The sequence below is a fragment of the Teleopsis dalmanni genome, chromosome 1 (genome assembly GCF_002237135.1).
Source record: "Teleopsis dalmanni isolate 2A chromosome 1, ASM223713v2, whole genome shotgun sequence".
NCBI classification, from domain to species: domain Eukaryota; kingdom Metazoa; phylum Arthropoda; class Insecta; order Diptera; family Diopsidae; genus Teleopsis; species Teleopsis dalmanni.
This window is the reverse complement of record NC_051846.1, coordinates 165,299,969-165,327,673: the sequence shown is the minus strand read 5'-3', so window position 1 is coordinate 165,327,673 and position 27,705 is coordinate 165,299,969. Positions and strand designations below refer to the sequence as shown.

At 26.5% G+C, this 27,705-nt stretch overlaps 1 protein-coding gene across 4 annotated transcripts in view; it reads right to left on the bottom strand.

The window, feature by feature from the left end:
• Window positions 1–2,623: 2,623 nt before the first annotated feature.
• The window catches only part of LOC119669895 (moesin/ezrin/radixin homolog 1), a 67,872-nt gene continuing 42,790 nt past the window's right edge, over window positions 2,624–27,705 (bottom strand). For 3 of the 4 annotated variants that reach the window (XM_038079942.1, XM_038079941.1, XM_038079943.1), the window contains 6 exons: window positions 22,475–22,562; window positions 9,273–9,452; window positions 4,589–5,355; window positions 4,135–4,522; window positions 2,914–3,132; window positions 2,624–2,845 (listed from right to left, as the gene is read on the bottom strand). In XM_038079942.1, coding sequence (XP_037935870.1) covers window positions 2,681–2,845; window positions 2,914–3,132; window positions 4,135–4,522; window positions 4,589–5,355; window positions 9,273–9,452; window positions 22,475–22,489 — 1,734 coding nt within the window. In that variant the 5' untranslated portion in view covers window positions 22,490–22,562 and the 3' untranslated portion in view covers window positions 2,624–2,680. Of the gene's footprint in view, window positions 2,846–2,913; window positions 3,133–4,134; window positions 4,523–4,588; window positions 5,356–5,463; window positions 5,491–5,761; window positions 5,888–9,272; window positions 9,453–22,474; window positions 22,563–27,705 lie in introns of all 4 variants that reach the window. The other variant, XM_038079944.1, reaches the window with a different exon arrangement.

Sequence of the window (27,705 nt, the reverse complement as noted above, 5' to 3'; positions counted from 1 at the left end):
GATGAACTTAAATTTCAATGCTTAATAATGGGCTCCTTATATTATCGTTAAATGGCCACAAAATTTTTAGTTCTAATATTTTATAATATTAGATAATTCTATTATATCTAATGTCCCTCAACATTTTCAACAGCCTTCTGCCGTTCTTCGATTAGAATTATTATTATTATTATTGTAGAATAATAGTTCTACAATCTCGAGTTTATTTTCAAAGAACTAACAAAGATTTTCCAGTTTTTCTTTGAGGTCAGTATTAGACCAATAAAAAAGTATTATAGCAACGGGAATATATGATAATCTAATAATGCTTTAAGAAGACAACACGCTTGATCACCTCCTTCACAATAATGTCTTTGCAGTAATAAGCAAATAAAAGCTAGAAGCACCTTTCATATCTAAATTTCTCTAATGGATGTAACTGATCATCTAAGAGTTTATTAGTTGTAGTACCACAGGATTAACGTTTGTACATGCGCAAACTCGAGGTCAGTATACGAGGAACGCAGAAGGGACGACTTCTCCATTAGGTAAAATTGAACCAACCTAACAATTCTATTAACTTGCATAGTTCCCTAATATTACAGGACGACACCAGGTTTTGATCGGTAAGGGGCCCCAAAGTTTTTAGATCTTCCCCTAGAACACTGACACATAAGGTGAGTACAGTTCGCTCCTCATCCACAGAGTGATCCTTTCTATCACATAGTGATCCGCCAACACCGACAGTTTATTGTAATATAATACTGACTCTACCACCATCATGTTTTCGGGCCATATTTTATTCGAAATTTTGTTTCATAAGAATTTTCATATCAATGTCAATCAATTATCCAAAAAAAGATAATTTGTTTAATTGAAAAACAATTTTCAGATGAGGTTTAGATTTAAATACATAAAATTTTTAATGAAAGCGAACAGAAAAATAACGCCGAATACTTTTCGCCCAATCTAATACTTATAATATTACGTGCACTTTCTATTAAAAATAACAAATAGATATCTAATTAAATTCTGTTAAACATTGTAAGAAGACTGTTGACTTACAGGATGGCATAGTTAAAACCTATATTTAAAACCTATATATGCCTATAAAGGTATCGCTTTAACAAAGCTTGCACTGTAACAGGATATTAATTTATAAAATGTTGGAAAAGTACAAATAAGTCATTTTACATTATAAAATCTTAGACTAATTTAAAAATATGTTGCTAATATTTGATATTAGCATATATTACATATTAGCAAACATATTATATTATTATGTTATTAATTTATATTATTATTATGTTATTAATTTAATTATATTATTATATTTTAATTATTTTATTATTATTATTATTATTATATTATTATTATTATATTATTATTATTATTTTCTTATTATTATTATTATTATTATATTATTATTATTATATTATTATTATTATATTCTTATTATTATTATATTCTTATTATTATTATATTATTATTATTATATTATTATAATTATATTATTATTATATTATTATTATTATTGTTATATTATTATTATTATTATATTATTATTATTATCATATTATAACTTTTAATTATTATTATTGGTTAGCTGGCTATTTAAAGTCGTAAACATATTATGGAAAGAATCAAAATTAAATTTCTATTAAAACAATTTATATTATTATCATACGCACTTGTAAATAAATGACTTGTTTCTGTTTTGTAACTATTAAATTAATTTTTATTTATTTAATCTTTAATTTTATAAAAATATACTATGTATACATAAGAAAGTTTCGAATATTTTGCGTTACAAAAAAGAAAAATAATACAATAAAATTAATAATTCAAACCTGCGCTAGTATGCGTTGTTTCATCTTTATACTTTTTTTTCCAATAATACATGTTCTTTATAAATATATATATATTTTTCTTGTTAAATTTAAAATGCTTCAAATTACTATTTTTATTTTATATAATAATAAAATTATATTAATGTAAATGGATTTGTTTTTGTTTTTTTTTATTTTGTGTGTGTTATAGTTATATTTCAATTTTTAACCGTTCTCATTTTATGTAATTTAATTTAAATTTAAAATTGTAAAAACATCAACTATGCCTTAAAATTATATTTAAACTTTCAAAAAAAAAAAAATATAATAGAAATTATATATATTTATATATAAGTTGATTACATAATTAATCATATAATAATAATAATAATAATAGTTAAGACGGAACAATCTTAAATAAAATTTCTCCAGTATTTTTAAAAGGAAAAATGGAAGTAATTTATTAAATATAATTAACTTTTATTTTCGATTAAACAATTTTAAAAATATAAGAAAAATAATATATTAATTTTCAAACTTAAAAATGCAAATGAATGTCGTTATTATTGTTGTTTGTATTAAGCGTTTAGAAATACATATATATGTTAATAAATATATATGTATGTATATATATTTATGTTTTTATATGTTATATACACATATATATAAATATATATATATAAAAATATGTTGTTTTTGTTTTTATTTTGCGACATAAAAGACACTTTCCTGCTGATAATTGCTTAAATTGTTAAGTTTATTAATATTGGTCGATATTTGTTGTTGTATTCTTCGTGGTAGTGTTGTTGTTGTTGTTTTTATTTTTATTGTTATAAATGTTATTTTTAAATCAATGGAATCAGAAGAGTAATTTACATGTTTTCGAATTGATCCACACGACGTTTTGTGTTACCTTTTCTGATTTCACGTAATGTCTTATATTTGTCACGTCCTTGACGTACGTTTTCACGATGAATTTTATCGTTTTGTGTTTCTTTTGTTTCATCACGAGATTGTGCCAAGTCTTGTTTTAAGGCCTATTATTGAAATAATTAATTAATTAGATATTTATCATAAAACAATAATATTTATAAATGGTACTCACCTTCAACTGATCATGTAAACGTTCACTACGTTCAGCCAATGTACGTCTATCCTCAATTGGATCTTTAATATGCTCATCTATATCCAAATCCCGTGAAACATCACCGCTAGCGTCACCATTTGTGAGTTCTTCTTCATTTTCATTTTCATTCTCATCTTCTGCGACATGATGATGTTGTGGTGTTGTTGAAGCAGCCAATAGAGCAGCTGCAGCTTCAGCCTAAAAAAGTAACGTGTTTTGTAGTTAAGTTATTGTAGCACATTATTAAGCTTATATATATGAACTTTAATTAATATCTATTAATTAAATATTTATGTTTCCACTATATAATTATAAATAACTACTAAACTAAATTAGAAAATCTCTCCAATCTCTCAATCACTCTCTAATTTAGTTAACTAATTGATATCTATTAAATAATTTTTTTAATATAGATATCTATGAATGTAAGTTGGGGTTTCGCTCAAATAATTTTTAAATTTTTATTTAATTAATAACATTCAATATTTAAGTAAATATTTTAAATTATATAAATTTATTAAAATATAAATTGTAGTATCTCTTAGCTGAAACATTTTGCTAATTAAAATTCTATTACTAGAGCAAAATAAAATTGTTATATAAATATTTTAGATATTTAAATATTAAATACTTTTTTTTTATCCTATATACAATATATAGCTTATATATACAAAACTAATATATATTTCGCAGGAATGTAGAAGCTCGTTAATAAAATATTAATTATTATATAAATTATTTTTTTTCTATTTATGTGGCTAATATATATTAAACTAATATATACTTATCAGAAATATATAAGTTCATTAAATTAGGAATAATTATATTAATTTATATTATTTAAAAATAATTAATTTTAAATTAAAATATTATATAAATTTTAATGATTAATTAATATAAATGTTTGAATGATAAATTTTTTAATTTAGAACAAATATAATTAATATATTTGTATAATTAATCTTAGGTATCATTTCTAATAATAATAATTAATACTTTTTTTTCTAATAATAAATAAAGATTTCATTTCTAATAATAATAAATAATAACCTCATTTCTAATAATAATAATTAATCGTTTCATTTTTAATCATAATAATTAATAACTTTATTTCTAATAATAATAATTAATAACTTTATTTCTAATAATAATAATTGATCATTTATATTCGAATAATAATACTATACATAATAAACTCACTTGTTTACGTCTGGCTTCTTCGACTTCATCTTGTAAACGTTTAGTTTCTTCATCCTTAGCATTAACTTCATCTTGAATGCGTTGAACTTCCATTTGCTTGGCATGAATTTCTTCCTCCAATTTCGCCTTCTCAACGGCTTCCATATTCTTGGCTTCTTCAAGACGTTGCAACATGGATTGTAATTCTTTTTGACGTAACTCCAATTCATCCTTGGCGGCTTGCAATTGTCTAAGTTGTTCTTCTAGACGGCGTATCATTTCTTGTGCCTCCAAGAGATCCTTTTGAGAACGTTCCATTTCTTCAGCCATTTGCTTAAGGCGATCTTCGTACTCTTGCTGCTTCTTCTCAGCACGTTCACGTGCTGCCAAAGCAAGTTGCAACTTTTCACTGCGTACCAAAAAGAAAACTCAAAATTATTTTCACATTTTCTACTTATTTTTCTTTACAACTTACCGTTCTTGTTGTTTGGCATTTTTTTCCTCTCGAGCCTGTGCTTTCATTTGCTGCACGTCAATTGTATCCGGTTTGCGACGGCGCATGTATAATTCATGATTACCCATACACAAAGCCAAAATACGTTTGTTAATTCTGACGCGACTAGCGAAGAATATAAAATCTGGTGCTTTTTTATCAATCGGTTTAATTATAAACTTCTTATCAGAAAATGATATGTTACGAATTTCTGACCATGGAAAACCAATTTTAGGTGTGAGCTTATCATCTTGCTCGTAAATGTTTAAGCCTAACGCATCAACACCCAACCACAATTCCGTACCTTTCTTGTTACGAATTTCAAAATAATTGACACCGTACATTTCTAAATCTTGTGCTATCTTTAGATACTCCATCATGGCATCTTCACGTAACATGCCACGGTGTTCCTGCCACCAGGTCATAATTGACTGTTCCCATTCATCCTTGGACATCTTGTGCTGATCAATTACACGTTGTGGCAACAAACGATCGTTCGTCAAGAAGCCGGCGGTATGCGTGCCCTTGTTGTGATCACCATGGCGTGCCTGTACAGCGTACGAAGCTAACAGCACAGATGTTTCTGGTGGGCAATAGATTTCATCGGATAATATGGCATTTTTTACTTGTAAATAGAACAAGCGAAGTGTAATATCCTGTATGATCTCTTCGGCTACATCTTCAGGATAGAATTTAGCGCGGAATCTGAATTGAAGAGGATTCTCTTTTTTAACATCTTGGTTTACTACCTATAGTGAAAAAATTATCATATTTATTTATTAGTACAGTGATAAATTTTCTTTATATATTTATTATATTAATATATAAAAATTGTATTTCATTTAAAAAAAAGTTACCCAAGTAGAAAATGGCATCGAACCAGTCTGCGTTTTGTATGGTTTGCATTTTGGAATAGATACGAATATTGAGTTAATTTGTATTAAAATTTTGAGATTTTCTTGAATTCTTGTTAACAAACTACAAAGGAGAAATTCAATAAAAATAATAATTCAAAATTGCTATAATAAAATTAGAACAAAACTAAAAAAAAAAATAAATGATGACTACATTTCAATTCCTAGTTTAAATCTATCTACATTTATTGGATTTAGGGGTCACGTCAACACATTTGAATGAAACGGATGCGTGGCTCACCATATCATCTGCATCATCGTCTTCGTTGCTATCGTCGTTGTGATGTTGTCCATCCGCTGTTTTTTTGTCGACATATTTTTTAACACGTTTCAGATATTTTATGGTCTTTATTGCCGGTGATTCAGGCTGATGTTTCGTTCGAGTATTTTTAGTTGTGCAAAAATATATATAAAGCATTCAGGTTTTATAGTTAAATTTATGCATGTACAAGTAGATGAAATTATGTATAAGTGAATACTTGTGTGACTGATGTGCCAAATTGTAAAAATTGTGTTGGCGAACATATAACCTGCTTTCATTTCAATTTTGGTTAAGTATTTCTTAGTCGGCACGAATGATTGGACAGAAAGAGCAAGAAATGTGCAAAGGATACAGGAGTTTATGGGGTAACCCTCATTTTATATAGGTTAAGAGTAAAGAAAATGATTAAAACTAGTTTTATGGCATTAGATAAAATTTGTATGAATTATTTATTAACTGTTAAAACTATTTCGAATAAATGGTATAAAATAAGCTTTGCATATAAAGTTATCTGTAGCAATGTGTGAAGACGACGCTCATGTGCTATTTGAACAGAAGAAAACGCTTTACCGTTACAAACCAAAAAACGATCTGTATGTGAAAGAGAAGAAAACAAACTACAACTCATTCGGCGTAAAACTTTTTTAAGTTTCTTGGAAAAAGAGCAAAAGTAGAATACAACAACTGGACTTATTAGGTATCTTTATTTTCTTTATTGAGACAAAGATGCAAAATTTCATAAAAATAATATTGCGTAAAATACAGTGTTAGGGGGGCTTTCTCAACAAGTAGTTATTATTATTAATATTATTGTTGTTGTAACCTGCTTGAAGAGTCCCTTTGGAACGTGTCGACAACGCCACTTGGTCGTCGTTGGCGATGACCCGACAGTTCTTGAAACCTTTTTAATGGGTAATAGGTCATTCTATGGATAAGATCTTTATGGATCCAAACTGATGTAATCGGAAGCACTAGACAAAACATAGCCTAGAGACATGTGTGTTTATTTTACCTTAAATGTAACTATCGTAATCATAGAATAAAAATCATAACTTATAGACAGGCAGCTATAAATAAAAACTCTCAATTCTTATAAGATAACATTAATAAACTTGATGGAGTAGTTTTGAATGACTAATATTCTTAACTACAATATGCAGATATAAATCTAATGAGTTCTAGACCTTGCTGGATCTTTCAGCTATAAAAATTGTAAATAATTTGCTAAAAAAATGATAAGCCCTACTGCTTTTAAGCCCGGAACAAGTCTGTGAATGGGGAAAACGGAATTTCTTTTCATACATTAGGAAGGAAGAAAAAAAATGGAGATAACTATACTTAAGTTGCCCAACTCATGCACGGCGGCGAATTAACACTTAGCGAATCCCCTTTCTTGAGGACCTGGACCAGTTACAGGAACTGACACTAAATAGCGTTTTATACTTCGCCAAAGGTTCTAGGTGGTTTTAAACCAACCCTGAGTTTTTCCCATATATACGGTAACACAATGGGCCATTAGGCCTAAGTGGATCCACTAGGGATCGCCGGTATAACCTAACCTATACTTAAGTTATTTTTACAATATCCAGATATGAATCTAATGGCTTCCGAACCATGCGGGAATTTCCAGCAATAAAAGTTACAAATAATTTGACAGAAAAGTGATAGCCCAACTGCTTTCAGTTGGGCTATTCAAACATTTAGAAGCAAGAAGAAAAATAAAGAAAGGTATACTGCTTCAAACATTTAGAAGCAAGAAGAAAAATAAAGAAAGGTATACTAGGATAATTTCGATCACAATAAAAATAGTTTATAGAGGAATGATTTAAGTATTGTATGCAACGAAATAAAAACAAATTAGAAAACATAGCAGAACATTTGTTAGGGCACTGTAGGTTTAACAATCAATCACCATACAAAACTGGAAGCATACTGCATAGAAATTGCAGGTTTTCTTAGAAAGAGAATAAGACCGCAAAGCACATGTTGCTGGATTGCCTGACACTGTTACTTCAACAAGAGAAGTACCGTAGTTACCGTAGGATGAAAAAATAAGACTCAATAAAGTTGGTTCAATATTCTAATTAAATGAAGAAATAGGACTTGTAATGTGAATCCATGAATAGGGAACAATAGATCTCAATATGGTACTGAAAAATCCCTAAACTGAATTCCTAAACTGAATTCCTAAACTGAATTCCTAAACTTAATTGGAAAAACTTATATTTTTTAACGATATTAACTGTTTTGTTAAGACAATTTTCGTTAAGTCTGATTTAAGTAGCTGTTACATATAGTTGTATCGTCAGTTATAAAATTACTGCTATACTCAATCAAAACGTAAATATAGATATCTCTTTATCTATCAGAATCTTATATTTATTAATCCCGAATCTAAAAGAATATATTGAAATGTTTAACAGTATTATTCGGTCAATATTCAGATTACATTAGAAACAAAAAAAAGTATATTAAGACGAAGTAATATATAAAAGGGTACGTTGAAGATGACCTGAGAAAGATTAAAACTAAAACCTATCACATACTTTCGGCTTTTGAGAGACTTAAAGTTAACTTAAAATTTTTATTAAGCTTTAGTTTCTGTAGCAACGTTCTCCGTTTACTCTGATGCAGAAAAAAATATATAAATTAATATAGGAATCAGATATCAGAAATGCGAAAAGATAAAGGGGAAGTCTAACCTTTCTACTTTGGTAGCGTAAGGGCTCAGGATAGTGTTTGCTTTAACACAATTAAACAAATCGTCAATGCAATGACCTGTAATTTAGTTACACGTTTAAAATAGATAGATTAATTTGTGATAAGCAACTGTTTAGATCGCTGCTAAGCCGAGCTTAACTTTTATCAGTTTATCAGTCTATCTTAAATTTTGTTGAGCTTCATATGGGAACTTGTAAAAGGTTCTAAAGGTGTGAAGGACTATAAGTTGCCGTCAATAATCAACCTTATTCTTGTTAATATCATTTACTTTTTTCTAAGGTATATTGTTTTAAGTCCTTGCAATGATATGAAATGTACTGCCATAAATTAAACTTGACTTGCCATATAATTTGACATAAAAATTGTGATTATACCAAGTATCGCTCCCATATGGTACTCAAGAATGTTCCCTGCCTGAATTACAACAAGTACAGAGACATAATCAGTATACCTATTTTTAATTTTGGAGTAATAAGCACTTCGTTTAGAAGAGAAGTTACAATTGTGAATTTTAAACATGAATTTATTAATAAAAAATAGTATTTTTTTTTTAAATATATATATATATATATATATAGTGTCTTGTACTTCATATTCTTATCACTCGATAGAAATTTTGTCAGACAATACGTAAACAATAAATTATCATTAACAAAATCAAGTGATATAATTAATTTTAAATGAATTTTCGAAAAAAAAAAAAAAATATCACATAAATTAATATCTATAAATTCATATAAGATAAAATAAGTCACGCGACTTTACTTACCTTTTTATACAATTTGATCCATGTCGAATCGCCTCTTGAGTCGGTGTATTGCAAACCAAAGAACCAAACCTCACGTAAACCAATTGTTTTGACAACTTGATCGAAGAGTTGCTTACCGGTGGTGGCTTGCTGTATGGCAAACTCCAGCTCGGCATCCATTGTGGTGACGCGTACATTTAACTAGAAGCAAAAATAAAAGGTATTATTATTAATAAAATAAAATTTATTAAATTTCTATAAATAATTATCTTAAATTATTTGATACCATACTAACAACAATTACGCATAACTGAAATAGTTACAGTTCAATTGTGGAATAGGAAATTATGTATCAAATGTTACTGCCAATATAAGATGTATGATAAATATTTCCATTTTAATAATATTTATGTTAAATATAGTATACGAAATCGCCATGGTGCAAAGCTATGTAGTGGGCTGCTAGGGTCGGCATGAAATTATACGTTATGCATGACTGCCGTGGTTAGCGTTGGGACTGACAACAAACATTAGAAAGTGGGACATAGTCACGCTCACCTGCACGTGTGTGATGTCACAAACGCTGTCAGAGACGTTTAGCGACGCATTTGCATGTGGATATGGAAAACAATTTTCCGACAAGTGAAATGACCACCGACCACCGTAGAAAAACAAATAAGTGTATAGATAATATAATAAAAAAAAGTACTAACAGACATTAGGTAGGAATATTGAGCATCGTCCATGTGCAATTTGTCAACACTCTCTCTGTTAGTATACAATTTCTTTCAATTTTAATCTTTTTTGTTGGTATTTTAATTTTATTTGCATAACAGTGAATGACTGACTGCATCCAAATATGAACGCACTGAAACTGGCGACTAAAACTGAATGGCACTGCATGCATGCATTTAGAAGTGGCGCATTTGCGACATGTGACTTAAAATTACTGAAATGTGTGTCACTGGTCTTCTTTATATTGACGCGAATGTTATGTATGGTGACACACAACGGTATACAAATGATTGATTTTTGATATACCATTTTATTTTTCAGATTTACAAGTTAATTTCGTAAAACGTAGTGCACGTTTATTGTATTCTACTCGTATAACAATTGCGATTAAAATAAAATAAATAATTTCGATAGAAGAAAAAAAAAATTAAAAATACTAACAAAGACAATTAACTAGAATTTTAATTTAATCTATATACAGTGTTGTGCATAACAAAAGCAACCAAAATTTGCCCATTCAATAAATAAGTTTTTTGTCTACTTTTTACTTTTCATTCAAAAATCTAAATACACAGTTTTATTTGTTATTGTATTAGCTATTATAAAAAAACAACAAAATCTACAATTCTTCATAACGGGTTAATTAATTCACACAAATAATAAAATATTGCGAAATGCGGCTGTGCAGAACAATAGCAACTTTATTTATTATATTAAATTTTTGTATTATTTTTCTAAATTTTGTATAAAGCCCTTTGCTTTTTATTACTTGGGCACTTATACGGGTCATAGGTGATATTAAATTGTTAATAAAACTATTTGGAATTTTACACCATTCATCTTTCATGACCTCAAACAATTGGAAACTTTTCGACCCCCAAAGCGACGTTTGAGAATACCAAAATGTTCTCAATTCAATTAAAATCAGGTGTTTGGGCTGGCTAATCTAAAATTGGAATTCCATTTTTCAAAATCCATTCTCTTATCAGCTTTAAGGTGTGTTTTGGGTCGTTATCGTACTGATATACCCGTCGGAGTGACATTTTTCATCCGCCATGGGGTACCATATGGCTCTCTAAAATTTTTTTGTACACATGTTGGGCTATTATTTGATGAATTTCATGAAAAGATCTTAGTCTAAATCCTGAAAAGAACGCTCAAATTATTACTGACCCACGCCCATGCTTCACAGTCGCTTGGCAGTTACGCGGATACAAACGATTTTCTTTTTCGCGACGTACTGTGCACATCCCATCAGAATTAAAGATGCTAAATTTTGATTTATTGCTGAAAAAAATTATTTTCCATTTAGTAAAAGTCCAATTTAAGTGATTCCACGCGAAATTTGATCTAAATGAAGTATATTAATATTAATTAAAAAGCAAAACAAAAATCTGCCTCTTTTGCTAATGCTTTTTAGTCAACATTGGTTTTTTGACTGGTCTGTAACTTTTGAAACCGGCTTCGAGAGTAAGCCTGCGTACAGTATTAGAGTCAACACCTTGTTTAAGCTCGGCTACGACCTTTTTCAACGACACGAATGGTTGTTTTTTTTGTAATTCTTATGATGTTTCGATCAATTCTACAAGTAATCTTAAGAGAGCCTTCACCCAAATAAACCGTTTTAACGGTATTTTGTCTAATTATATTTTTTTATAAGCTGCGAAACAATAAACTAATTAATTTTAAATATTTTGGCTATTTCATTTGAGCACTGCCATTTAAATATTTTTCAATTCTTGCTTCTTTAAACTTCAAAGTATACGTGTCACGAGCCATGATAAAAACGTACTTCCATTACCTGATTTAATATTGAACTATTCTGTGTTTATGTTCTAATTTGCTTAAAAACATAAATCACAGCATAAAAATGCAAAAAATCAAAAAAATATCTTGCTAGAATGCACTTTGGTCATAGATCTATCATTGATCTTGTCTCAGTTGCTATTGTTCTGCACAGCCGCATTTCGCAATATTTTATTATTTGTGTGAATTAATTAACCCGTTATGAAGAATTGTAGATTTTGTTGTTTTTTTATAATAGCTAATACAATAACAAATAAAACTGTGTATTTAGATTTTTGAATGAAAAGTAAAAAGTAGACAAAAAACTTATTTATTTGATGGGCAAATTTTGGTTGCTTTTGTTATGCACAGCACTGTATATATATAGTTATTATGAAAATATGGTGGTCTAACCACATATCAAATACAGAACTTTTGCTCCAAACAAATCAGAAAGCTCCTGTGAACGAAATAAAAATTCGGAAATGGAATTGAATAGGACATACTATTCGACGACCAAATAAATACATTCCACGACAAGCTTAAACGTGGAACCTACAAGGTAGAAGACGCCCTGGTGCACCGGCTTTAACTTGGAGAAAGACAATTGAAAGAGAAATGACAGTAGCGCACTATACATAGAACGATATATGCAGAGAAGCACCTAACAGAGTGCGGTTTAAGAGAAGCGTTGCAGCCCTATGCCCCATTAGAGGAAACAGACACTAAACACACTAAGTACAAAGATTAAGAAAATATATATTCAGATTTTACATTATATATTTGGACTTTTTAAATAAGTTTTCTACTTCTCCTTTTCTAAGCATTGATAAACAAAATTAAACAGATGAACAATCCTTTTGTCAGTTTTCAAGATCGACTTGGTAAAAACTGAACAGGAAACGTAGAATTAGTAAAGAGCGGAAGACACCCATTATTTTGAAAATAGAATGATTTAATATAGAAAATATAGTGGTGCAAATGGTACCAAGAACGATTGTTACTATATCTCTGAGACACTTGTACTGCCATTCATCCACTTACGTTGAAGATTCACTATTTACAATAAAAACGAAAAAGCAGGTTTTGCTGACATGGATAAGACTTTGGACTACACAATAATACATTGCAGAAATCTGGTATAATGTATCTGTATTAAAATAAAATGGTTGAAAAGAAATAATGTAAACTAGTTGTGTGCATTGAGTTCAGAAAACAACATTTAATATTAAAACTTCTGAAAATTGGATAATATTTATAAAATATATTTTAAGGTGCATATAAAGAAAAGAGTCAATATAAAATTTAAAAGTAATTTGTTCAGCACATATAACATTTAATATAACATAATAAATATAATATATAGTATAATATATATAGTATATATACTATGAAATATAAATATATAGTTAAACTATAGAATAAAAAGCTTTAAGGTTATTATTACAAAAAAAAACAATATGTTAAAAAAACAGTACATATTTAAAAACATGTTTAAAATTCTTATGTTATGACTAAGAATATATTTTCTTAACTTATGTTAACTATTTATCTTAGTCATTACTTAAATATAAAAAAACAATATTTTTGCTTAAGCAACCATTTCAAGGTGTTCAATCGATTTTTTTTTAAGAGACACTAGGGTAAATATGGAAATAACTATTTGACTACTAATTTTATTTTTAGTTAGATGATTTTATAGTGATAAATTATATAAATCATTTTAATTGTTAAATGATTTTACTTGATCCCAATACTCGTCAGCTGAGTTTAGATAACTTTTAAGTAAACTGATGAAATCAAAAAATCGAAATTAGGTTATTTAAGCAACTCTTACAAAAAATTTAATTTAAATTATATACCCACAGTGACGAATTCAATTCAGATTTATCAACCTCAAATTTTAAAACCATTGAAAATTCAAAAGAAACTTGACTTTCTTGTATAATTTTTTTATAATTTATATGATTTAAGACAGATAAATACAAAAGTGGGCCATGATATTTTCACATAAGTGGTATAATAAAGAAAAACCACAATGCAATGGCTATAAAAATAAGATGCAATTTAAACAGAATGGTAACCACCATTCTAATTATCAATTAGAAATTAGCATATATATTCTATATATGCTAATATTAATTTTAACAAAAATATAAAAAATATATAATAATTAAAGTGTGAATTTATAAAATAAAAGAATTCTATATCAATTTAATGCATTGAAATTACGATATAAAACAAATGCATTAATAGCATAAATACAAATATAATATATATGTAAATAACGCATACATCATATATGTTAAGATTTGTTTATGCATCAAATCAAACATAAATAATAGTATCGATCCCAACACTCAATCCAATTAACGTTTTGAGGTTAATGCAGTCAGTCATACCCAGCCTGTGTGCGCATGGAATTGAGTGCATGCGAGTCTAAGCTACATGATGAACACCTTTCATTGTCTAACTTTTTTCTCGCATGCTACAAAAATTGGTCAAAATAACAAATTGCAAAATATAGTACAGTTTGTGTTTTCAAATCAAAAATTATTTGGATTAGTATTTAAATAGATATTTTAAATATTTATATATTTTAATATAACTAAATTATATTTAAAAAAAATTATATATTAAATATATATTTTTAATTAATAATAATTTTTTTTCAATTAAAAAAAGAATTAAAATTGTAATTTATTATTAAAATTATTAAATATGATATAAATAATAAAAGCATTTTAAAAGTCTATTCTAATTATTAAATAAATAAATTAACATTTTTGAAATATTTATTTACATATATGTTTATTGTCACAGTAATGACTATTGAATTTAATTTAATTCTAATTAAATTGAATCATTATTAGCACACTTTGTTTAAACAGACTCTCTAAGTGTTAACATTTCAAAATAATTAATAATTTTCAAAATAAAAAATCACCCTAAATATTATATTAAAAAATCAATCACAAAATATATCACAAAACCGTTTTTCTATACATATATAAAAAAATCGTGATAGATTAGGCCTTATAGGTAGTTTTGATATATGGTACTTAAACTATTTATTAATACAATGAATTACAGTTTCCATTAAGACTTCTATCCCTAGTTTTCAGCTTTAAGGACCATTTTAATTTTTCATTAAATTAATTTTGTTAATTTTTTTCTCAGTTATATCCTAGAAGGATAAATAGACTTTGAGCCGGCAATATTCTTAAAATATGAACAGTAAATCGGATATGAGCAAGACAGTAACATAAGAGATAATGTACGCTTGTTTCTTCATTTTCAATCTTAAAACTTCGACGTAGAATTGTGCGTGATATATTTAGACTTTTGAAATGGGTTTTTATTAAACAATGTTCCATTATTACATCCTCATAATTCTCTCTATAATTAGTTATTCTACTAAAGCAGTATTTGTTTTTAGCAAAATCACTGTTTTTTGACACCAGTATAGAATACAAAGACAAGTGATAACTTGAAAACAATTCGATTTAATTTTTTTTGATAATAATTACATATATTAATTTAATTTCCTTTGATAATTAAGCATATAGTGTGGGAAAAATACTGAAGAACATAATTAGGGACTAAGGCAGTGTTTAGAAAAGCTATTTTAATATATTTCTTACTAGATTTTATTATTAATATTATTATTATATTACTATAATTACTATAATTATTATTTTGTATTGTATTATTATATTTATTTTATTATTACTGAAATGGACAATGATATGACGGCGTATATTACTGGACATACCTGGAATCCCAATCATACCTATAAGTATTTTTATTGTTGACCTGAAGTTCAGATTGTCTTAAGCGTTGAGCGCAACCATTTATTATGTTAATTTAATAAGTTAATAGCAGTTTGGATTGAGTGCAATCGCTTATCTTAATTTAATTTACAATTTTCAGTACTAAAACCTAGTAAATGTATTTGGTAAAAGTATTTGGTATAACATGTAAGTTCTACTTTAAATCACTTCCAATATATAGATCATCTAAGTAGGCATATTATATATTGAATAAGCAATTCTACTACTAAAAACATACCGTTTTTTGCTTCAAACTTCCATTATAGCGTGACAATTGCACGCGGTTGTCTGAAACAACCATGTTTATAATTTTTGGTTTAATAACGTCAATATTTTTAAAAACACCTCAATAGAAAAACGTTTATTATATATTATTATTATTATAAGTTTAATGTATTTTACACTATAATTACTGTATAATTTTAACCTATTCTTTTCTAAGCTAACGTTCACACTTAGTTGACAGTTCGCGCAAAACTAAAATTTAAAAAACCCTGATTTCGAACTTGGGTGACTTTGTCACAGAGAGGGTTGAAACTAATTAAACAATTCTAAATGTAGCGCCTGTGCATTTAAACAAAGAAACAGAATAGAATTTTCCATTATTTTCTAGCACATGTTAGAAAGATCGGGCAAACTGAAAACACCACCACCTACGGTTAGAATTAAAAACAACAAAAAAAAAAAGAAGGAAAACTATGTTAAATATGCATAACTTTGCATGTAAATTTGTTTATATTAACAATTAAAAATTTCAAAATTCATTCAAAACAAAATTCGCTAAATTTTTTTGGTGTTTATATTCTGTTTACTACAATAACAAATATTTGAAAAGTTTATCTTTATGGCACAGTGGGCCGGGGACAAACATCTCCCACCTCATCTGACTAATTAACGCATAATTACGCATTTTAAGGTTACACATTTCTTGTGAATATGTGACTATATTTTATGTTTACTACTACTCTTTTTAACGGGGTTTCGTATTGTTTTGTTGGATATTTTGTTGTTATTGTAGCGAAAAATTTTGAGGCGTTACATACCAAGCCCAACTGTATTGAGGTACTTGTCACAAATCTTTATTCCGTTTTATCTGTGATTCATTTTTTTAACGTTTTAAATTTTTAATTTTTTTTCATTTAATTACACTTGCTGATTTTAATAGTCAAAAGGCAGTGATTTTCATAGCAATTTTAAAAATATTTATAATTTCTACTTATATATTTATTTAAAAATTTTAATTATTTAATAAACTTTAGATTAGGTTAAATGATTTTGTTGGGATTATAAAGAGCGATATTAATAGAAAATTAAAATAAATTTAGAATTATTTTATAAAAAAAATATATAAAAAAATATATATAAAAAATAAAAAAAATATATATAAAAAAAATATATAAAAAAATATATAAAAAAAATAAAAAAAATATATAAAAAAAAATATAAAAAAAATAAAAAAAATATAAAAAAATAAAATAAATATAAAAAAATAAAAAAAATATAAAAAAAAAAAATATAAAAAAAATATAAAAAAATAAAAAAAATATAAAAATTAAAAAAAAAATATAAAAGTTTAAAAAAAAATATAAAAATTTAAAAAAAAGTAAAATTAAAAAAATCAAAATTTATTTAGAATTTAATTTTTTTAGGATTTTATTTATTTAGGATTTTATTTATTTAGGATTTTATTTATTTAGGATTTTATTTATTTAGGATTTTATTTATTTAGGATTTGCTTAATTATTTAAATATTTAAAATATTTTATTAAATAATTTAAATCAATCGTTAACTGAAAAGAAAATTATAATAAAAATACGGATATTTACTAAGAATACTGGCAATACTCGAAACAGCGTTGTATGGTCAGCCAAATTTCAATAAATTTATCAAATTTTTGTTATTCTTTCTTCATTACTGTTTGAACCCCTCTATAATAAAAATATTTTAAAAAATATCTACATAAATGTAGAAAATCTTAATTATTAAACTTAATTATTCTTTATTAGAAACTTTATTACTAATAAAAAAATTAACTCAATCATTAATAAATTCCTCGCAAAATATAAAAAAGTGAGTTATTTTGTGTTGTCCAGTATAAAATCAATTAAAACAATAGCTTTTCTCAACACATCGTATCACATATACTTGACTTGTGTGTTTACAGGCATATGACAATTAATAATTAACAGACCTCTTATGTAGTATTCAGTTGAGTAATAACTAATTCCTATGAAATTTTACGTTCCATTGATAATTTTTACCTTTTTAACAAATAAATGTTAATAGCTTCTCTCTTCCCTATTTGGCTGTATGTGTTTTAAAGTTTTAAACACAAGATAGCAAGTATTTTTAGAGTTTAGAATCTATAACATCACTTAATTTTAAACCAGTTTGTGTAAAATTTTACATGCCATTAATAATTTTTTTCAATTTTAATCATATAACAATATAGAATATATTTTGCTATTATAATCTGCATATAAAATGTGTTTTCATAAAGAATATAAGTTGAAGAACCCATTCAATTGATTTTTTGAAATATTTTTCTTTAATTATTTATTCTTTTTACCCTATATAAGTCTTTATAATATAATATATTATATGTGTATTTTCTGTATTTTCTATATTTATATTTATAATTTAAATTTTTAATTCAATTGAGGTGAAAATCTAAAGAAAACTAAATAAGTTTGTACTCAACGATATATTATTTGAATATATAGAAAACATCACCAACATATTTATTCTTTGTCAAGCTCCGATACAATCTTCTTCATTGGCATTTAGTAAAATGTAATTTTAATAAATCATATTAAATAAAATTGTTAATTATTTTTAATAAAATACCTTTAAAAAAACATTACTGATAGATATTTTAATATGTGATTTAATTGGAACATATATAATATGCAAAAGTTTTTAAAAATTTAATTTTGCGAATTTATAAACACTGCAGTGCAATTGTTCTTTTATGTATACATAATATTTAAGCATTTTTAATATAAAGAAATAATTTATAATTCTCATTTTGTTTGCTCATTTATTTTTAACAACTTTGTTAATTACAATTCTTAAACACTATGACTAATTTTTGTATTAAGAATCAGACTAAAAACCTTTCTCTTCAAGTTTCAATTATTTTAATATACGCATTGACTAAACATTAAACATCAAAGTTGATTTTTACTATATAAATTTAATATATAAATTTATAAATTTCTATATAAATATAATTATTTTCATTTATATAGCCTGCATTTACGATAAAAAAACAAAAGTAATAACTAAAACCTTAATATAAAGAAAATTGATCACAATCCTCTTATTGGTTTTTTTTTTGTATTATTTAAATTGTGTAAAGTTCGTTATAATTCTCAAAGACTACCCTTGTTTTTGGTATTAAGTATCAAAATTAAAACTTAGTTATTCCAATGATTTTAATATATGTATTGACTGAACCTTAAAAATCTGTGTTAATGAACTGAGAATGGTAAGAAAAAAAAATTAATAAATATTTTTGCTTTATTATTTATAAAGTTTGCATTTATAATGAAGAAAAATAACTCATGTATTGTTATAAAAAGTGTTAAAATTCTATTTTTATATAAAAGTTCTAGAAAACAAAAAAAAATATTCACGATAGATGTCTAGCTCTATTAATAATGTTTAAAATGTTGAACGACGAGAGAAACAAACAAATAATTCGAAAAGTTAAGACATAAATTAATATATCGTATATATATAGTGTGGTCTAAATGTAAGTGGACTTATCGTTGTGATATATCAAATTTATATATATAATTGTTGGGAAAAATAAAGATATAACACTTTTAAGGTATAACTACTATTTCATAATTCAACTTTATCATTTTTGAATGGACTTTCAATTATGGTTAAACATCTTAATTTTTTATCAAATTTTTTTATTATGTTACTTTTAAAAACTTCCGCTTTTAAAACGTTGCAAAATTGAAAGGTTTACTGTGCCGACCTACTCAGAATTACAGCATAACTAATTAATGGTTAATTTATCTAATTCATATTCATGTCATTTTAATTAACTATGAATTATTTGTATGAAACTTTATTCTAACGAATTACATTGTAAGATATTATGATGTGGGTATGTGGGTATGTTATTCAATAGTGTAGTTTCTATTAGAAGTATGCATATCTATAATATAGTACATAATCAGTAAATGTCGTACATTTTGTTCATTAGAGTTTATAGCTATGTAATAATATAACTACACAATGTGAAGCTTGTAAATAGTTCAGATATTAAGTGCCTTTAAAAATAATTAATGTTAACTTGCATTATATTAAGGAAAAAATATTACTTTATTATTTTTATATTGATTCATCAACGCTATATCCTCGCATATTAAAAAACTACAAGTTACAAACTTTAAGAGCTTCACTCTAAAGCCTTACATTATAATAGACATAGAGAGAATTATTTACAATTTTTACAAACAGACGTCGAATTTCTGAATAACATAATTGTTAGTCAGATTAAGTTGTATATAACTTAACTTTTATTAAGTTTTTTTATATTTTTTTATTAGATTGTAAGAATCGGTTAAGTTAATCTAGCTGAGTGTAAGGCACGCATAAGACCCATATTGCTCCCTACCGATACCAAATACATTTAAATCTGTGTATTTATATATTGTAATAGGCATTTTTTGGTAAGTTCTTGAAACTCTGTTACTAAGACAGAACCACTAGGTATTTTTTAAAGATTTCTTAATAGCATGTTTTTATTCCTGAACTTAATGAAATTTAAACCCAAACTCTGTGTACCGTAGGTTATGGGAATAATGTTCTCAGGAAAGTGGTTTTTAAGTATTATTTTAACTTTATTAAATAATATGTTAAATATTTGTAACGAAAAGAATAAACAGATTAATATTGATATAATTTTAGTTAATTCTACTAAGCTGTTATGTCAAAATTAAGCTAAAACGAAAATTTAATTAATAATAAAAACTAACAAAAATGTAATAACAATTTTTTTTGAATTTTCTAACACAAACACATGAATAAAATACACATTATATATATATATATATATTATAATAATAATATCATACAGATGTTCCAGTGTTTTTACGTGATTTCCTGCCATCAACATCACGGTGCTCTTAACACACGTATTAATTTAAGCGTCAATCAACGCCCCATTGGAATAGCCTGCTCTATTCCGCCGGTACCAATGAAGAAATTCATGCAAGTTATAACTTCCACCTTGGTAAGATGCGAGGCCTACCTACTGACCTCTGCTACAATTTGGGCTGCAGCACCCGGTTTGAAACGCACACCATGGCGAATGAATGACAAGCAAAACATTTTTCCCGCGTAAGTTTGGGTATTAACCACAACCACTTCGAAGCCAACACCAATGATCAGTACAGCCGAAGCTGTCGGGCCACTGACCCCCGAAGTACCAGATAGTATCATCTCTGGTCAGATGTCGCAAGTTGTCGCCCACAACTCACTACCATTTGCACTTCTTGCATAAGTGCCAGACTGGCACTGGGGGATATTAGTCGCCTCTTACGACAGGCCATCCTAACCGCGGGAGTGTTCTTTTTCCCTCTCCGCAGGGAAAATAATATCGTAAGTAGGTGCTCACAATTTTTAAGGTTCAGTTTGAAATCATTACTTTGACTTTAGTTCTCAGAACACTTGTTATTGAATTTTTTTTCGCCATGCTATATGCATACATAGCTATATAAATAAATGGAAAATATACCATCCATAAGAATACCATCTATTCAATTTTAAAAAATTTGTAACCACGAAGTTCAAACAGCACATTAATACATTCAAAAATTCTTATTACAATAATTATTTTATTATAATATCTCTATACTTTATGGGTTCAATAATAAATCAAGTCTAAACGTACACGATTGTTCAACTTGGTGAATATAAAACCCTCACTAAACTTTTCTCAAAACTCTCCATTAAATTCCTACAAAATTGGAAACATGGTCAAGAACTCTGTGACGTCTTATAACTTTCTCTTCACTTATAATTTCCATTTCTAAAGGATCAAAGGACCATTCCCAAAAGTGTTCTTCTCTTCTTTCTGTGACTGCAGTTTAATGCCATGAAGAAAAATCATATTTGTTATAAAAATATATCTATGACGTACTTTTTTGATCAAATAAATTCTTTTCAATTTTAAAAACTATAATGCTACCAATTGCGTATAAAACATGACGAACAAAATCAAATATTCTCTAAGATAAAACTTTTTAATTTATAACTTGTAAAATACAAAAATCTTAATTATACAAATGACGTCAATATCATGACGTAAACTAAGAGAATTAACCTCTCCTTGACAATTAGCGATTAAAAATTTTTATTTTATTTAAAGATAAAATCTACACTCATAAATGTTTGTTATCAGTTAATGCAAGTACATAGTATATATAGATTCCAATTCAATACTAAAATTTTAGCGAAGTTAGACAATAGTACTTAGAACTCAGTACTTAATAAGAAAAATGTTTATTTAAGCATGAAATGTGTTTCTCTATTAATAATTTCATCAAGAAATCAAAAATAAAAACCCCAATGCAGTTAAAATTGTATTCGTGATTGGCATTTAAAATGATTTATCACTGGACGAGTCAATCAAGTGACAATCGTTTAGAAACGCTTGCGTATCCAAGTTTTATACTGTGGGCGGCATTTCGTTGGCATTTTAATGACACGATATCATCTAAAACGTATCTTCATAGCCACGTACATGATTTTTTAAGTACAACTATTGCAACGTCGGTTGTTATACAATTGTTAATGGCACCAATTTAATTTATTTGTAATAAATAACAAATTTTATGTGTACTTACCGATTTGGGCGACATTTTGATTGATTTTTTTCTTGCTCTGCTTTAATTAAATCCAATTATGGGTCAACGGTGTAAAGTGAAAAAAAATCTGTAAAGAAAACAAAATAAATATAAATTTAATTAAAATTCAAACAAAATTAAAGGTTTTAATGTTATTTTAACATGATTAAAATGAGTCACCGTCCTCCACCAGTCTAAAATATTGATGCAAAGTTTACAGTAAAACACATTTTGTGTATAAAATGATTAATTTAAATATATTGTATATATAGGCACTTAAATTATATACAACAATAAATAATAAAGCTGAATAAACAATTTGTAATTTGTAATTGTTTATATAAAATATTTAAAAGTAAGACAAACATCATAAACAGGTTTCTGATGAATCAGTACTGCTGTTTTTAATTTTATTTGCTGAGATAATCGAATTGTTCAAAGTTGAGCTTTATGTGAAGTTTCGAAAAGAAAACGTTTTAATCAATAACAAAAATTCATAATTATAATAACATATATAATGAATTTAACAGTTTCAAATAAAACACTAACAATTGAATTAAAATACTACTACTACTATGGCCATCAACTATATTAATATTAAACCTAAACAGTTGATTATCACACAAACAACTTCTTTGCAAAAACTTATAATAGCTTAAGATTTGATATATTGTCGCAAAAAATATATAAATATGAAATAAATCCAGGACAGTTAACCGTTTTAAGTTGATGATTTTCTAATATCAGAAATAAATAGATATTCCTGGTACAATATTCTACTCATAATACAATATTCTCTGAGATTAAGCCTGGAGAGTCACCAGAAGTGTGTTTGTTTAATAGTCTCAATTGCTTTCCAGTCAACTATAACAACATGTCAACTTATAAAAGCATTTCACTTACACATCACATCAATAACAAAATACTTAAAGCAACTTATGATTATGATAATGATTCAATGTTTTTCGTAAAAGGTTCATCATTTAATATGCGTATTAAATGATCTATAGCACATGCAAAACGTTATCTGATAATTCTGCTATAATCATGGTACGAATGTGTTTTTGTCACTTTTTGAAATAAACATTCTAGTCACTAAAGAAATACAAAAACGCAAACTACTTCACGATATGTATATAATTTCTTTTATTTCATTACACAACAAACTCCAACTATAATGTTATAAATATTCTTGGATTTAGTTTGATTGGAATAAAAATGAACCGTAGCTTCATTTCTTAAAGGAATTAATTCTGACATTGAGAATATTTTAAATAATTTAATAATTATTTCATTGAATGTTCAATTTTTCATTATAATTAAATTATAGAAAAAAAATTACTAACATATGTAGACCAGAAATATTAGCACAAAAGATCAATCATGGTCGCAGTGCTCTGCTCAAATGGGAGCTAACACTCCGTTCTTTCTCTATTCTATTATAGACCAGAAATGTACTTCAACAGAATGGTCTTTCAGATAGTTACATCATTTTGGAAATAGATGATATTTTATACAATATTAACGGACCTATTCTGTGCACTTTATAAACTTGTCAAACATTGACACTTGTCAAAATTGACTACTGTAAAGGTTTTGGTATTCTGTGACATAAATAAAAAGCTCTTTTCCTGGTTAGTTGTCAATACTACAAATGCTGTTGACAACTTTAAAAATATGCTCTTTTTAAGCATTTTTTATTTTTTGCATGCATGACAAATATTCTTTACTAAAATATATGCTTTTTACAAGCATATTTTTTATTGTTATTTGAATACATGGAAAATACCTTTGGTAACTTAAAATATGTGCTCTTTACAAGCATTTTTTACGAACAGTTAAGAACAATTACGAACAGTTTTCTATACAAAACACTTTACACCATAGTGTGGTGAGAAGCACTAGGTACTTGAGGTTTGAAATTTGTCAAGATGTGTCCAGAATACCAAAAAGCTTTCTGCTCTATAAAACTCAAAAATTTTATTAAAGAATTTGACAAATCTGTCAAGTGCACAGAATAGGTCCGTAAGAATAATAATAATAATAGATATGCATAAATCCATTTCTAAAATTCCTTAATATTGGGTTATCGATGGTTTTTTTCAGGTTTGTTTTTTGCTCCAGTCCACCTTGACTAAGTGAGGGGGATTGTAATTAAAAAAATTACAACATATACAAAAATCCATTTATTCCTAACTGCCAAGCCAGCATAAACAATCACCAAACGATAATACTCGCCAAAGAATGATAACTTACTATCTATTATTATATGGATAAAATTAATGCTAAAACATAGAATATAAAATCATACTTCGACATCAATTAGATTTTGACTGGGACTAGAATATCTCCCATCACTGACACTATGCTAATATTTGTTCACAGCACCACTCGTTAGCTTAATCACATCTTATAATTCCATATTCAATGAATCAAGTTACTCATCTTGTTAACAATTGTTCGTCGCAAACCATGTATATATGTAAGTATGTATATAAATATATATTTATTTAATTATTCATTTATTCATTTATATACATATATTAAAGTAAGTACTCAAACAAGTAATGAGAGTTCAAATTTGCATATGTATGTACCCATATCCATTATAATATCTAAGCTCTTTTGTACATCGCAGTTTTGCTCTTTGAGCCAATCTTCATCTGAAGTGCAATAATTAAAAAACAAATAAATAAAAGAATTCATTATGAAGTAGATAATAAAAACTCTGGAACTATTTTTGTTTAGGCGGCATGGCACTGGCATTATATGCAGGCGTATATGATGATTAATTTAAACAAATTGTAGTTAAGTCAAGAAAAGAGCAAATATTTAATAAAAGAATTATTGTAGATATAAATAGTATTTTGTAAAAAAATTAAAAAAAAAAATTGTTAACATATTTTTACTAAGAAAAAATGTTGTTTAGGCTCATTTTATCTTTTTTTTTATTTTTATTTTGTGAGGAAGTAAAATGCAAAAAAAAATTATACTGTCAATGTCAGCTCTTAATAGTGAAAATGAGAGCTCAGTTTGAGGTATTGGCCAAAAGTCAATGAATTCATTAAAATTAATATTAACTAAAAAGAAAAAAAATTTAGTTAATAGTGCAAAAACATAATAACAAAATTAAATGAATACAAAAAAAGTTAATGACTTTCATATGACAAAAAAATAAATAAATACACAAAAAAAAAAAAATTAACAAAAGCACATAAAACTTGTATGTGAGATTAAAACCAGTGGCGGAAAATCTACAAATTTTGTACGAACAAATGTATTTCATCGCTACAAGCAAACAAACTTTAAAAAGAGAAAAATTAAAATTGTAAAATAAAATAAAATAAAATAAAATTAAATGGTTTTAGCCTTTCTGTGACTTTTGTTTTGTTGTTGTGCTGATTTTTTTGTTTTTTTTTTTCTGTAGTTGCGTTTGTTATTATTGTATAATATATATTTAGAAATAATTTACAAAGTCAAAAGGAAGGCAAAAAAAAAAAAAAATCAAAAATATCTTTTATATTTCTACTGCCCACCGTAAATAAATTTTGCCTTGAACTTGATTTTTATAAATGAGGGCTGCTGCTACGTCGCTGCATTTTATTTTTGTTTAGAGTTTGGCATCATATTTTTTTAAGAAATTCGTACATAAATAAAATTTAACATAAATGCAATCCATATACAACTGTATAACAATAAAGACTGAAGACAATAATAAAAGATAAAATATACAATATGAAAAGGAAAAAAATTTTTAAAATTAAAAAAAAAAGCTTAACAAAAGATTGAGTTAAAAATGGTGTGAAATTTTTGTATCTGTTGGTTGGCATTCGTGCCTGAGGCTATTTAGTCAATTACATTTGAATTTTTTATTTTGCCTTCAATAAAGACATGGATTCTTTGGTATGTATAGCAGCATTATTAGCATCAAAAGCTATACAATTAATAGCAATAAATAAATAAACAAAAAAAAAATTCAACAAAATCCACAGTTATTTTTTGAGTATGTATTAAAAAATCATGAACTAATTTAAAAAGAAAAAGAATTTCAGAAATTTTTTGGGAACGAAATTATAGAGAAGAAAATAACCAGTTCCAATATTTTTAAAAACAAAACAGTTAAAATATTTCAAGAACTTTTGTTTAACAATAAATATTTATTAGGCTTATTACTGTTGTTCTATAATTAAACCAGAATGGTAAGTAGATAGGTGAATACATGTGGTCATCGGATTCCATTATATATGGAAATCAAAACACAGGCTAAATAGACATATTCTGATAGAGCATGATATCTTAGGAAACCAAATCAAAGTTATCGATTCTCTCTGAATTAATTTATCGATATTTTAAGATCTAACAAATTTATTCACAGAAATACGGGCAACTTGTGAGATCTCTTTCAGCGGATAGTGCTATTCATATTATTTGAATATTTTAAAAACCGAAGTTCAACGAATATTCGATTAATCGGATTTCAATGATTACACATGTTTGGTACTTTAGTGTTTGTTTTCGTTCACTGATATGTTGTAATAGTCATTGGATGTTATACCCTTTTTTGAGAAGTAGTGCTATTCATATTATTTGAATATTTTAAAAACCGAAGTTCTACGAATATTCGATTAATCGGATTTCAATGATTACACATGTTTGGTACTTTAGTGTTTGTTTTCGTTCACTGATATGTTGTAATAGTCATTGGACTAGCCTTTTTTGAGAAGTAGCATGTATAAAGTGTATAAGAGAGTATCGGTGAAGGATTGAAATATGATCTTTTCGCTTGAGGAGTCTCATACTAAAATATTAAAATATATAAATTCTTAAATCAAATAAATAATTTATTTAATTACTTTGAGTTCACTTTTTATGGATGTGTTTATGATTTGAAGGCTCTTTGGAATTTTTTAAATAAAGAAATATTCTTTAGTTCTAATTATTAATTCATTTTCTGTAATTAAACAGTAAACTGATAATTAGTTGGAATTTAATTTAATAATCATTTTTATATAAAAAGCAATTTTGATTGGAGAACTCAATAGCAGTCTGTATAGAAAGTTTCAATGTGTTAGATCAAAAATATATGGAAAAGTGCAACAAAAGGCAAAATTTATTAATCAATACGAAAATATAAATACATATAAATATCTATTTTTTAAATATACTTTTAAAGATTTTCAACTAAATTATACAATTTTCATATACTCTTTAAGATATGCAACTAAGTACTA